The sequence below is a fragment of the Pundamilia nyererei genome, unplaced genomic scaffold (genome assembly GCF_000239375.1).
Source record: "Pundamilia nyererei isolate P.nyererei 1_Seehausen unplaced genomic scaffold, PunNye1.0 scaffold00218, whole genome shotgun sequence".
Taxonomy (NCBI): Eukaryota; Metazoa; Chordata; class Actinopteri; order Cichliformes; family Cichlidae; genus Pundamilia; species Pundamilia nyererei.
The window spans coordinates 389862-400949 of NW_005187619.1; the positions used below are offsets into that span (position 1 = coordinate 389862).

Below are 11088 nucleotides of genomic sequence, written 5' to 3' on the forward strand. Positions count from 1 at the left end.
AATTAGATATTAAAGCTGCATCACACTCAGAGTGGAAACTCCCCGATTACGAAGAATCTAAAAGTTTACATTAAAGTTTGGCCAGGATACAAGAGACATGAGCTAGCCACTGTCTAACATTACTTAAATATCAAGTGATTCAGGATTGTTTCACCTCTTTCATTATTTATAATTTGAGACGTGGAGTGTCTCTTCTTATTAAAATATGAGCCCCATACAAGAAGGTTAATACAGCAAAAGCGAGCACACCTGTGAGAAAACTGGTGAACGAGGAAATTAACTTGAGCTCCACATGATATAGTTCTCAGGTGAAAGTATTCTCAGTGTGCATTAAATCTTGCTCCTAAGTAACATTCAGTTCATGCAATAATGATAACGAGCACTACCTGAGAGTGACCGTAACAGAAGCTGCGTGTATGAATTCCCACCTGAGCGAAGGCCTTTCACAGGAAACGTGGCCTGAGCTAGAAAGTTGGGGTCTGAGAACATGTCCTCCTCGTTGACGATGAAGCGCAGGAAGGTGAGTTCAGGCTCATACACACTCAAGACTATGCGCTCTGAGCCTTTCCACACTGGGTTCAGACCATTGTCACCTGCAGGGGGCAGAAACGTGCAAAGATTTAACCTGTGAAGCCTCAAGTCCCCATTAAATTAAAAGTCCCCAGAACCTCAAGCTGAAAAGAATAAAAGTTCCCGCAGAATTGCAGCTAAGGCCGAAGCTGCTCGAGCTCTGACTATTTTAAGGTTTTTCATTATTATTATATTTTGTGATGGACGACCTCTCCCGGGTCGTCCCGCCTTTTGCCCTGTGAGAGGTGGGACAGGCTCCAACCCCCCACGTCCCACAATTTTTCCACTGTGAGATCGAAAGCCCCACAAAGACGAGGCAAATCTCAGTGTTGATATAGATACACAACAAACACAACCGTATTACAATTTTACCATCGATCTTCTTACAAATCTAATTCCTGCAGAACGCGTTGAAACAACGAACACAAGAGACATTTTTAATAGTTGTATTAAAAGAGAAAAACTAGATGAAACAGGAAAGTAGAAAGGTTGCTGGAGAATCTCCTTACGATAGACGATGGTCTTGTACTTCTCCTCTGTGTGCCCGCACAGCTCGATCTCCACAAATGGACTGGCGATGCTGCGGCCTGGCTTCGGAAGGTGCCTGGCACCAATCACCTGCAAGGGACGAACACAACTGCTCTTATTCTCTGCACACCATCAGGCCCAAAGTGCATTTTTGTACATAAGTGGACCCTGAACGTGACTCATAATCATGACAGAGGCACAGAGAGTGTGTGTGCGTGTGGCGGCACACCTTGACCACAATTTTGTATTTGACTTCCTTCTTGTCCTGATGAGGGTCGTAGCTATCCATACGCATGAACTCCGGCTGCAGCACGTAGCCCGTTTGTCCGTTCAGACTGAAGAGGGCGTTGTTCAGCTGCATGTATTTATCTGGGTGGACACAAGAACCTGAATAACTTCACAGTGTCACTTCTCCTTCAGGCAAATCCTGATAATTTTCTAACAGGTAGACTCGATAGTGTAACCTGTGTTATTTTTTCAGCTGCAGTAGACAGATATCCCCCAAAGACATGACAGACAACATAAAGAGGGCAGTTTGACTTTAGCTTTAGTGCAGAGTGATGCACTGGCAACCCATCAGCATATCTTTAAATATCAGGACATAATAAAATGACCTGGTCCTCAGCAGGCCTTAAAATGAGGTAAATGTAACTTTAAATGAATCCCAACACGTGACACGTTGCACTGTGCCATTATTTATTGAACAAAAACTAAGACAAGATGCTGACGTAACGTGTGAAAAACTCTGAACTCCTTGAACGCCTTTCATGTATTCTGGAGTCAGATGTGAGCCCATCAGTCCCACAGCCCGACCGAGATGCTGTGGATAAACGAACTGAAGCAACACTGTAATGAAGAGCAGGCCAACATGTTTGTTAACCTCACACAGAGAACAGGTATTTGAAAGACTGCACAGGCTACAGAACCATGGGGTGGACGCACTGCTTCTGCATGTTGGTTTAGCCCTAGTTAACTAAATAATGACACAGCGTCAGGTGTTGTTGTTCACCTCAGCTCATACGAACCCAAATGTACGACCTGCTAAAGACTAGATTTTTTTTTTACTTTGTCCTGACACTTAAATTCTTAGTAATGTACAGATAGTGTATTTTCTCTTTACCGTGACTGTAACTAAGCTCAAAAGACAAAGTGTCTCTAAACACATAATATATAGGTTTATAAAGCTATTCATAGCCAAAATACTACATATAAGTGGAGTAATATACTGAAATAAGCTTTCAGATACTACAAATAGAAGATTTCTTGTATTAATGGGATGTTAAATCCTCTATTATTTCCCATGTTCACACTTTTATTTCCTCAGACTTATTTATTTCTGCATTTTCATGTCCTTTCATGTGTCGATCCTCGTGTTGCTCAACCTACAGGCGGAGGTTTATTCTAAATTTATAAGTATATTCTGTCACAAATATTTTAGCGTGTTTTTGTACTTTGCTTCACTTGAATGTTTTCTTGTCATAAGAAAATAAATATAAAGCCCTCAAAACTGTCTCCTTTGTCCTCCGCCGTGTGATAAATGAGCACTGCTGTACCTGCTGTTTGGAAGTTGAGAGCCACCATGTGACAGCCGAGGGCCCACATCGGGTAAGGGTCGTAGTTTGAGGACTCGACGCGCTGGCCTTTCGGGTAGATGCGACTCAGAGCTTTGCGGTTGTACTGCAGGAAGTCTTTGGTGCGGCTCTTCCCTGGAAGCTTGTTCTCCACGAAGGAGCGGACCTCCTTGTAGCTGTAACTGTCTGCAGAGCAGGAGAGAGGGGAGGAGTTCAGTGGGTCAGCCACCTCACCTTCGCTGCTTGCTAAGAGAGGGAGCTGACATTTAGTTAAAGCGAGCTAAACAAATTAACTGGATTTCTTTCAGAGGGATGGTTGTTTGGGGACTAGACTGTGAAAGGATGCATGTCTAAACTGCATCTAAACCCCACCCTCTCACACATTTTCACTCAGACAGTCAGAAATATTATAATTCTGATCATTTATCAGCACAAATCCATATTTTTAGATCTTTGTATAAAAACAAAGCTGACAGTTGTGAGACTTTATCAGAGGTGGAAGCATCACAGCAGATGCTTTTCTGTGGAAGTAACTGAGAATAAAACAAAAACATGAAGCAGATTTTCCTGTTCTGGCTTTTTATAGCAGATAACCTTAAAGATTCTGCAGTAGATCAAAAACAGAAGAAAACCATGAATCAACATATGAACATTACCTGATGCTGCTGAAGTGAAGCAGAGCAAAGTTACAGAGGTTTTATTAGAGACACGGCTGAGAGCAGTTTGGCATCATTTGTAAAAGTTTACATTTCTGGTCTTGAAGTACACAGAGACAGAAAGAGCTGCACAGGAAGTGTGATTTTATCGTGGTGGAAGCAAAAGTGCCAAAGTAAGAAGGACTAAATGATGTTGTTTATCAAACGAGAAGCATCGTTTTGATCTTTTGCTGCTGGTTCAGTCAATTTTGATCAGCGAGTGACAAAAACCGCAACTGCACACTTTGTGTTTGCACAGTCTCAAGAACATCGGGCGAGTTAGTCCGCTGCCATATAAAAACTGTAATGGCCCTCGATTACTCGTCGATGTGCAATGCTGCTGAATAAGAGGAGCCAGAGAGCTGTCTCAGGCTGCTGTGTTAGAATTCACTGTTCGGTGACTTTAATGATCCATTCAAGGTTTTAACTTAACCCAAAACACAGCAGCAAACATTTTCTCTCACTATTGATGCTGATCGGCTCCATAGGAATAAAATTTAACTGAATTTATCTGAACTGGATGTCATGCTCAACAAGCACAGAACTTTGAAGCTGGTCCATCAGATACAAATCCTGCTCACAGCAGCACATCTTACTGTTTTCCTTTCAGTAACCACACTCCACATGATAAGTGGTGGTCATCAAACGAGATGAGTGATTGTGGGTTTTGGGGCTCTAACCATGAGTGGCCGTGGCGTTGTTTCATGTGACTGTGCCCACTTCACATCCGTCTTTTCCTGTTTTTGAAAGTAACACATTTAAAAATGAACCTAAATAGTATCAAATAAATGCTACACACAAGCTTCTTGTAAAACGAGTTTCAGGTACAACGCGATTAAATAAAGGTTTATAGACGCTTTCAGATTTAACCGTGTTTTTCCCCTTCAGATGCTTATTTGGTTTAGAAGCTGATATTGCAGATCTGTTATTTGGAAATGTCACCGAGTCATTCTGAACCTACAGAAATCAATTGTGGTGCGAATGTAGTTTTAGCATCTATTTCCAGATTGAGTGCATCACAGGAAACCGTCTGTCTTTAGATCTTTCCTCTTGGTCACATCCTGTTTGTACAACAACCTGTGGCTGAACACGGCGAGTTTCCTCAGCTCAAATAATTCATTTAAATCAATGTTAGAAACTGTGTAGTTACAGGAGTCACGGACGTGCATTTCAGGATGGGACCAGCTCTTGAGTAAAAGCATCTAAACGCTTTTGTGACTGCAATTATATTTTTAAAATTGTGTCATTGAAAGGAAGTTTAGCTAACTAACATAAAAAATAACATCTAAAAGTCAGAAATGAAGAAGAAGGTATCTGCTTATTCATTGAGACACCACAGAGACTGCACCTATAAAAGGTCAAAATGATACCTGATTGAAATTTGGCAGCTGGCCCTGTAAAGGTCACCTCCCTCTGTTTGCCGTGTGTGGCCTATATAACAGGCCCAGCACACCAAACGCAGTAACCCCGATTAGCAGCGGTCGGGCACTTTTACAGTTATGAGCACCCTGTGGCACACCAAAGTCAATCAGTGACATTTACTAAACAGATGAGTTATCAATAAATCCACCGATCAGGACAATGTTGTTGCAAGCTAGACAGTTTGTCATTGCCGGCTTTAAACATGCTTTTTTAATCCTGCAAGGCTGGGTGTGAGTATTTGTGGTTTTATTTGACACTTTGTACAATAACTACGTTGCTTTTATAACTGGAGGTCTGGAGAAAAGCGATTCAAACACAAAGCTTGAATTCATCTTACTGTGACATGGAGCTACAAAGGTAACACCGCATTCACCAATGATTTCGATTCTTAACCTCAGATTAAATAAGTGAGGCAAGGTTTCATTTTAAAGCAGCGAGCAAAAGCTTCAAGCGCAGCCTGTCTGCATTAGACATGCGAGTTGACACGTATTTACCAAAGCGGTCCTTCTCTTTGCTGCGTGGCTGACAGTAGACCACCACCTCCGACATCTCCGTGGCGACCACTGCCTTCTTCTCCACTTCCACCTGTTGTTTCATCTGATATCAGACAGAAAAACAAGTCACTTCCTGTTTGCACTGTAATGTGGACAGACCACCTATGAATATAGACGCCGATGTGGTTTTGCATCTTGCACTTTGCTTCGGTCAATACACAACCTTCCCGTAAGCTCACACAGATGATGCTCTTTTACATCATTTCTTTGCAGTTATAGTTTCTTCAGTTATTAGTTTTTACATTAATTTTGTATATTTTTAAATGATTTCAAATTACAACAACATTTGTCTTAAATTGCCCTACATCGTATCTGTGGTATCAGATAAGATACCACATGATCCTCTGTGAGCAAGCACTTTGTGACGGTGGGAAAGAAGAACTCTCTTTTAACAGGAAGAGAGCACCAGTAGAACCAGCCCCACTGACTGAACGGAGCATTTTGTGTCTCACTGTAGCAGTTTTTGTCGTTGTTAGTAAGTAACTTTGTATTCACTTGTAGTCACTTTGTATCTCGTTTAAAGTCACATTCACACCCCAGTTGCTAGGGACGGGTTGGTTGCAAAGATGCATACACTGCTGCACCAAAGACCTGCTTGTGATCGCTTTGGTCGCGGGCAGATTCCTCCCATCACCAGTGAGATTTGCATTGGTTGGTTTCAGCATTAAAGGCAGAACTTTGGATGCAAACGTTCTGTTTTGTGCTGCAGTTTTTCCAGTTTCACTAACGCTTGGTGGTTAGTTTCCAACTGTTTGCATACAAGGTGATGTCTTCCATGCAATCTACAGGCAACCGTGGCAATCAGCAAGTGACCAAAGTCTGTGGTTGCTGCTGGTTTTGCTGCAACCTCCAGCAATCACATCCCAACAGGTTTTATGATGCGGGCTCTGCTTCCACAGAAGCATATCGCACTCACCTCTTGCTCCTTGCTGTACTGCTGGTTCGCCGTCCTCTGAATAATGTCCCATGCCACCTTGTACCATTCAAACAGCTCTTCCAGAGAACCTGCAGTCAAGTCAAACTGCAGACTGTCTTCATCCTGGTCCTGCAAGGTCACTGCGTGGGGCTTCCCGTATTTACCATTCTTCACTACAAAAAGGAAGACAGAGAGGCCCAGTGATGTTTTGAGGAATCAGGATTTAGTCGACGTGTATACAAACCCTAACGCAGTAATAACACATTTAGTCCAAACTGAGTTAAAGCCACAGAAAAATGCTCAGGACTGAACTAAACTGGACGACGCTGCTGTGTAATGTATATTAACTGTGCTTTTCCATTGTGACTGTGTGACACACCAAGATAACGAGTACTCACAGTTTTGAATGTTGCATTTGGAGATGTCCACGACGCCCTGACATAGTTCACCTAGTGGGTTATCTTCCATTTCCTGTTTTAGCAGACATCACAAATAGAGGTCGTTTTCAGTCACTTTCCACACAGATGCAGTACAGTTGAACTCTGACCTGACTTCTAATCTTTACCTGCACTCTGATGACAGGTTCGGTGTTGCTGGACACTGGCTCCACGTAGTTAGCAGGAAAGAATAACTGTAACTTGCCACCGTGGTCTCCTCTGCACCTGTAATGAGCAGAATGAGTCACTTCAGTTCAATTTAGTTTGATTTATATAGCACCAACTCACAACAACAGTCGCCTCAAGGTGCTTTATACTGTGAGGCAAAGAGCTTACAAAACCAGACGACCCCCCTATGAGCAAGCACTTTGGTGACCGTGGGAAAGGGGGAAAAAAATCCCTTTTAACAGGAAGAAACCTCCAGCAGACTGAACAAGAATCACTCAGTGCATCACTCAGTGCATCAACTCAGTGCTGTGCAGCGCAGCAAAGGGAGGATTGAGGGTCACCAGAGCCACAAGTAAGCCCGCAGTGTGAGAGGGAAGTGCTCTAATGGAGTGATACGGTACGACGAAGTCTTTAAGATAAGACGGGGCCTGAATATTCAAGACCTTGTATGTGATGAGAAGGATTTTACGTCACTCTGAGACAGGATGGTTCTAATTTTAGAGATACTGTGCAAGTGGAAGAAAGCAGTCCTACATATTTGTTTAATATGTGCAGTCTTAGAACATTGTGCTCTGTTAAGACAATAAGGTGCTAAGATCTTTAAAATACGATGGGCCCTGATCTTTCAAGCCTTTGTTTGTCAGGAGAAGAATTTTAAGTTCTGCATTCAACAGGGAACCAGTGAAGAAAAGCCAATATAGAAAATATATGGGCTCTATTTTCAGTCCCTGTCAGTATTTTGGAGCAACCAAAGGCTTTTCTGACAACCTTCAAAACAACATGAGAATAAAGGAATTACAGCAGTCCATGTAGCTCATGTCTGACAGATAACTTCTGCGAGTGAGGAAGACTCATGAACGCATTGGAATCTGTCAGCTAAACACTATTCAAGCCAGCACAGTACATTTTGATGATGTCTTCTACACTGTGTAATAATCAGTCAGCAGCATCAAATGCTGCACCGAGGACTCAGATCTAACAATAGAAGCACACAGACAAGTCCACTGTCAGAGGCCAGCAGAAGGAGATCGATACTTAAAGATTGGTCTCTAATTACGAGACAGCTGCACCAACAAATGGCTTTCTAATTGTTTTATTACATCCACCCTGAAAGTCCGTTTGTATGTAGTCTGTTAATAAAGTCAAACTAATCAAATTTAAAAGCACTAACGGTAAGACGTGGAGTCTAACAGACTCAGAGTTCATTATTAAAGTTAGTTTAGAGCTCAGTAGGAGAGAAAGAGTCTAAATAATAAAGTTGCTGTACTTAATGATACTTCTGTGTAAGTTGATGTGAAAAGTCCCGTGTTTGCAATTAGCCATGTTTATGTAAGGGTTACTGAGGGTTTGAAGTAACTGTTAGAATCATTTCATTGGTAAATTCAATCAAAAAAAACAACCCCCCCCCCCACACACACACACACACACACACACACACACACTATGAGATAAAGGAGAACAACAGCCTGATACCTGCAGGCCTGACAACAGGAGATGTATCACTGCTGTAACAGCTGTAACACTCAGTTTCCTCATTGCTCTGACACACACAACAAAACTATTGACTACACTACACACTAACTACACACTAACTACACAAGATTTGCGCTAAACGTCGCAAATCTCTCACATCTCAAAACACCGCCGTCACTCCTAAAACTTCCCCCTCCCTAAACATCTAAATGCCATGTTGCCATATCATTTTTTGATTGGTCGACATGGTACATTTTTCCACCAATAGGAAAGGGCAGGGGGAGGGGTTTGGTGTTGTTTTCGCTCTCACGTTTTCGAGCGTTTTCCTTATAAAACGCCGTTTTTACCGTTTCTTCCCGCAGTAAATATAACCAACGACAGTATTCAGGAAGGAAACCAAACATATACGAATGTGAATCGCATCATTGGCTGTGGCATAAGGCGGCATCGTTCTAATCCCATACGGGAGCAGCCAGTCACTCGCTGACTAACACTGCAAAACAGAATTGTTAAAGTTTTCATTTTAATTTCAATTCAGGTCAGATTTTTTTTGTGCGCAACACAGATTTTGTGCGCAGAGACCGTGCCAGCAGTGCACAATTGTGCACGCGCGCAGCTTAGAGGGAACATTGGTAAATACCACAAATAGACCAAATGCGCTACAATGAGACACAAAACATCTAAAACAGACACAACAAGAAAAAAAGCACAAAAAGACAGAAATAAGAAGACACCAAGATGCCCAAAGAAATACACAAACTAGCTAAAAATCAACACACAGTTGTTACATTAAGATACATCAGCAAAGACACAAAGCCACTTCATGTCACTTCTAATTGGAGTCCGATCTCTACTGTGGAGGGCCTTCTCCACATCTGTGTCACTAAATCAGTCCGTGGCCATGCCAACCACGTACATGCAAAGACACAAACTTGCGTGTGGACTCACCATCCATCAGCCTCTTTGGACACGTTGTGTATCAAAGCTCCTTGTTGAAAGCTCAGCTCATCTGGCCTCCTCGCCTGGTAGCTGTATAATGCCTTGACAGTATTTTTAGGCTAAAGGAGACAAAGAATTGAGAACGTTAAAGGAACGATAATCAAAGAATACTCGACAACACACCACATGACCAAAGCTGACTGCATACACACCAGCGAGGGCTCGATCTCATTGGGCTCCACATACGTCTTCACATCATATAAAGAGGCACAGTTCTTCTCCTGTGAAACACAGCGCACTGTCAGGAGGATATCATGACCTGACGCTGACCGGAAATCTTCTGTAGTAAACTGTACAGTAAATGTTCTGAGTTTAAAATGATAAACCTTCCTCAGACTGATCACCATGTATTTTGAACACTGAGGAATTTACTGGCTTTGCCACAAACTTTCCTAATTTACAGTCAGAGACGAGCAGGAACTCTACAACTAACATGGCAGTAAATACAATAAGTGATCAAATACTGATTTTTGTTTCTCCTTTTATTTGTGTGGTTTTTTTATTTAGAAAATTCTATGGTGGCTCAGAGAGGACAAGCACAGTCTCCAGAGTCGCACGCAGTGAGGATGTAACACTGCAGACAAAGATGCAAGGTAATGTGTGTTTCAATCACACGATTCATAAAATACTGCAGAGACATGTTTGCTAACAGCCATTTACTCGTAGCTTGTCACGTCCGCAGCTGTTCCGTTGCATTATTGCAAAAACCAAAGACAGTGAGTTTCCTTGAGTTTTCTAGCTGTTAGTGTGTTTGAACTCTTGGGGCTACCATAATTACCTGTTTCTCAAGCACAAATGATTCACTAGTTTCCACAAACTTATTGCAACAGTGGCAGAATCTCTTGAAACTCACTGTGCTGAAGCGGTCGACCAGCTCGGGCGTGACCGGGTAACGTAGCTTAATCTTGCGATACAGCGGCTTCTTCCTAAAGTAGTTGACCAGCTCCACGAGGCTCTCGAACTCCGTAGTGGTGCCCAGCAGATACATGTTGCCCTCCTTCTGGATGCGGCAGTGTTTCACCTTACCGTCACCTCTGAATGACAGAAGTTGATAACAAATAGTTATGTTTGCAGTACTAAACCCGTTATGCAGATGCTCACGGTGGCAGTGTGTTCTGGCTCTGTCACCCTGATCATCAGATTTAGGTTGGAAAACACACATTTTAGCCCAACTTTGTCACTAATGGATCGGTGTCTGAATTAATGGAAAGTTTTTATGGAGATTACAGTCATCAACTTTATTTCACCCTTTATGAAATGACACATTTCAGTGGAGACACATTTGTTGAATTTCCTTTAGCACGGTACCTGAATGTGATGGCAAAGGAGTCTGGTTCTCCTTCTCTCTGCCGGATGAGAAAGGCTCCATCTCTGGGAATCCTCATTAGGTAATCCTCTGCCTGACCTCTGCTCAGGTTACTGTAGAACCACCTGCTCCACACAAACACAAGGAGGGTTACACCCTTACACATTCACAACCACTAGCACTTTATATAGCCTCTGTAGAAATTATCCACATATCTCACTTATCTTAACTGCACTACTGTAAATGCTGCATGAATAATCATTCTGTACAATACGATCATTTTAATTCTACAACTGTTTATAACTTGCATAGTTCATATTTCTGTGTAGTTTCATATTTAGATCCTGTTCATAGCCTGTACACCACTGCAGCCTGTACATACTTATAGTGAGAGGATATTCATAACTTCATACCGTGTACATTGTAACATACCTATAACAGACCCATTT

General features: G+C 42.3%; 1 protein-coding gene across 1 annotated transcript in view; it reads right to left on the reverse strand.

Annotated features, from left to right (window-relative positions):
- plcg2 (phospholipase C, gamma 2) overlaps positions 1-11088 on the reverse strand; it is a 43506-nt gene that overhangs the window by 1615 nt on the left and 30803 nt on the right. The window contains exons 19-30 of the mRNA XM_013914704.1: positions 10642-10764; positions 10187-10367; positions 9486-9554; positions 9283-9392; positions 6822-6918; positions 6655-6727; positions 6257-6429; positions 5281-5383; positions 2652-2855; positions 1328-1467; positions 1080-1188; positions 429-593 (exon numbers count right to left, since the gene is read on the reverse strand). Of these exons, the coding sequence (XP_013770158.1) occupies positions 429-593; positions 1080-1188; positions 1328-1467; positions 2652-2855; positions 5281-5383; positions 6257-6429; positions 6655-6727; positions 6822-6918; positions 9283-9392; positions 9486-9554; positions 10187-10367; positions 10642-10764 (1547 nt within the window). The remainder of the gene's footprint in view (positions 1-428; positions 594-1079; positions 1189-1327; positions 1468-2651; positions 2856-5280; positions 5384-6256; positions 6430-6654; positions 6728-6821; positions 6919-9282; positions 9393-9485; positions 9555-10186; positions 10368-10641; positions 10765-11088) is intronic.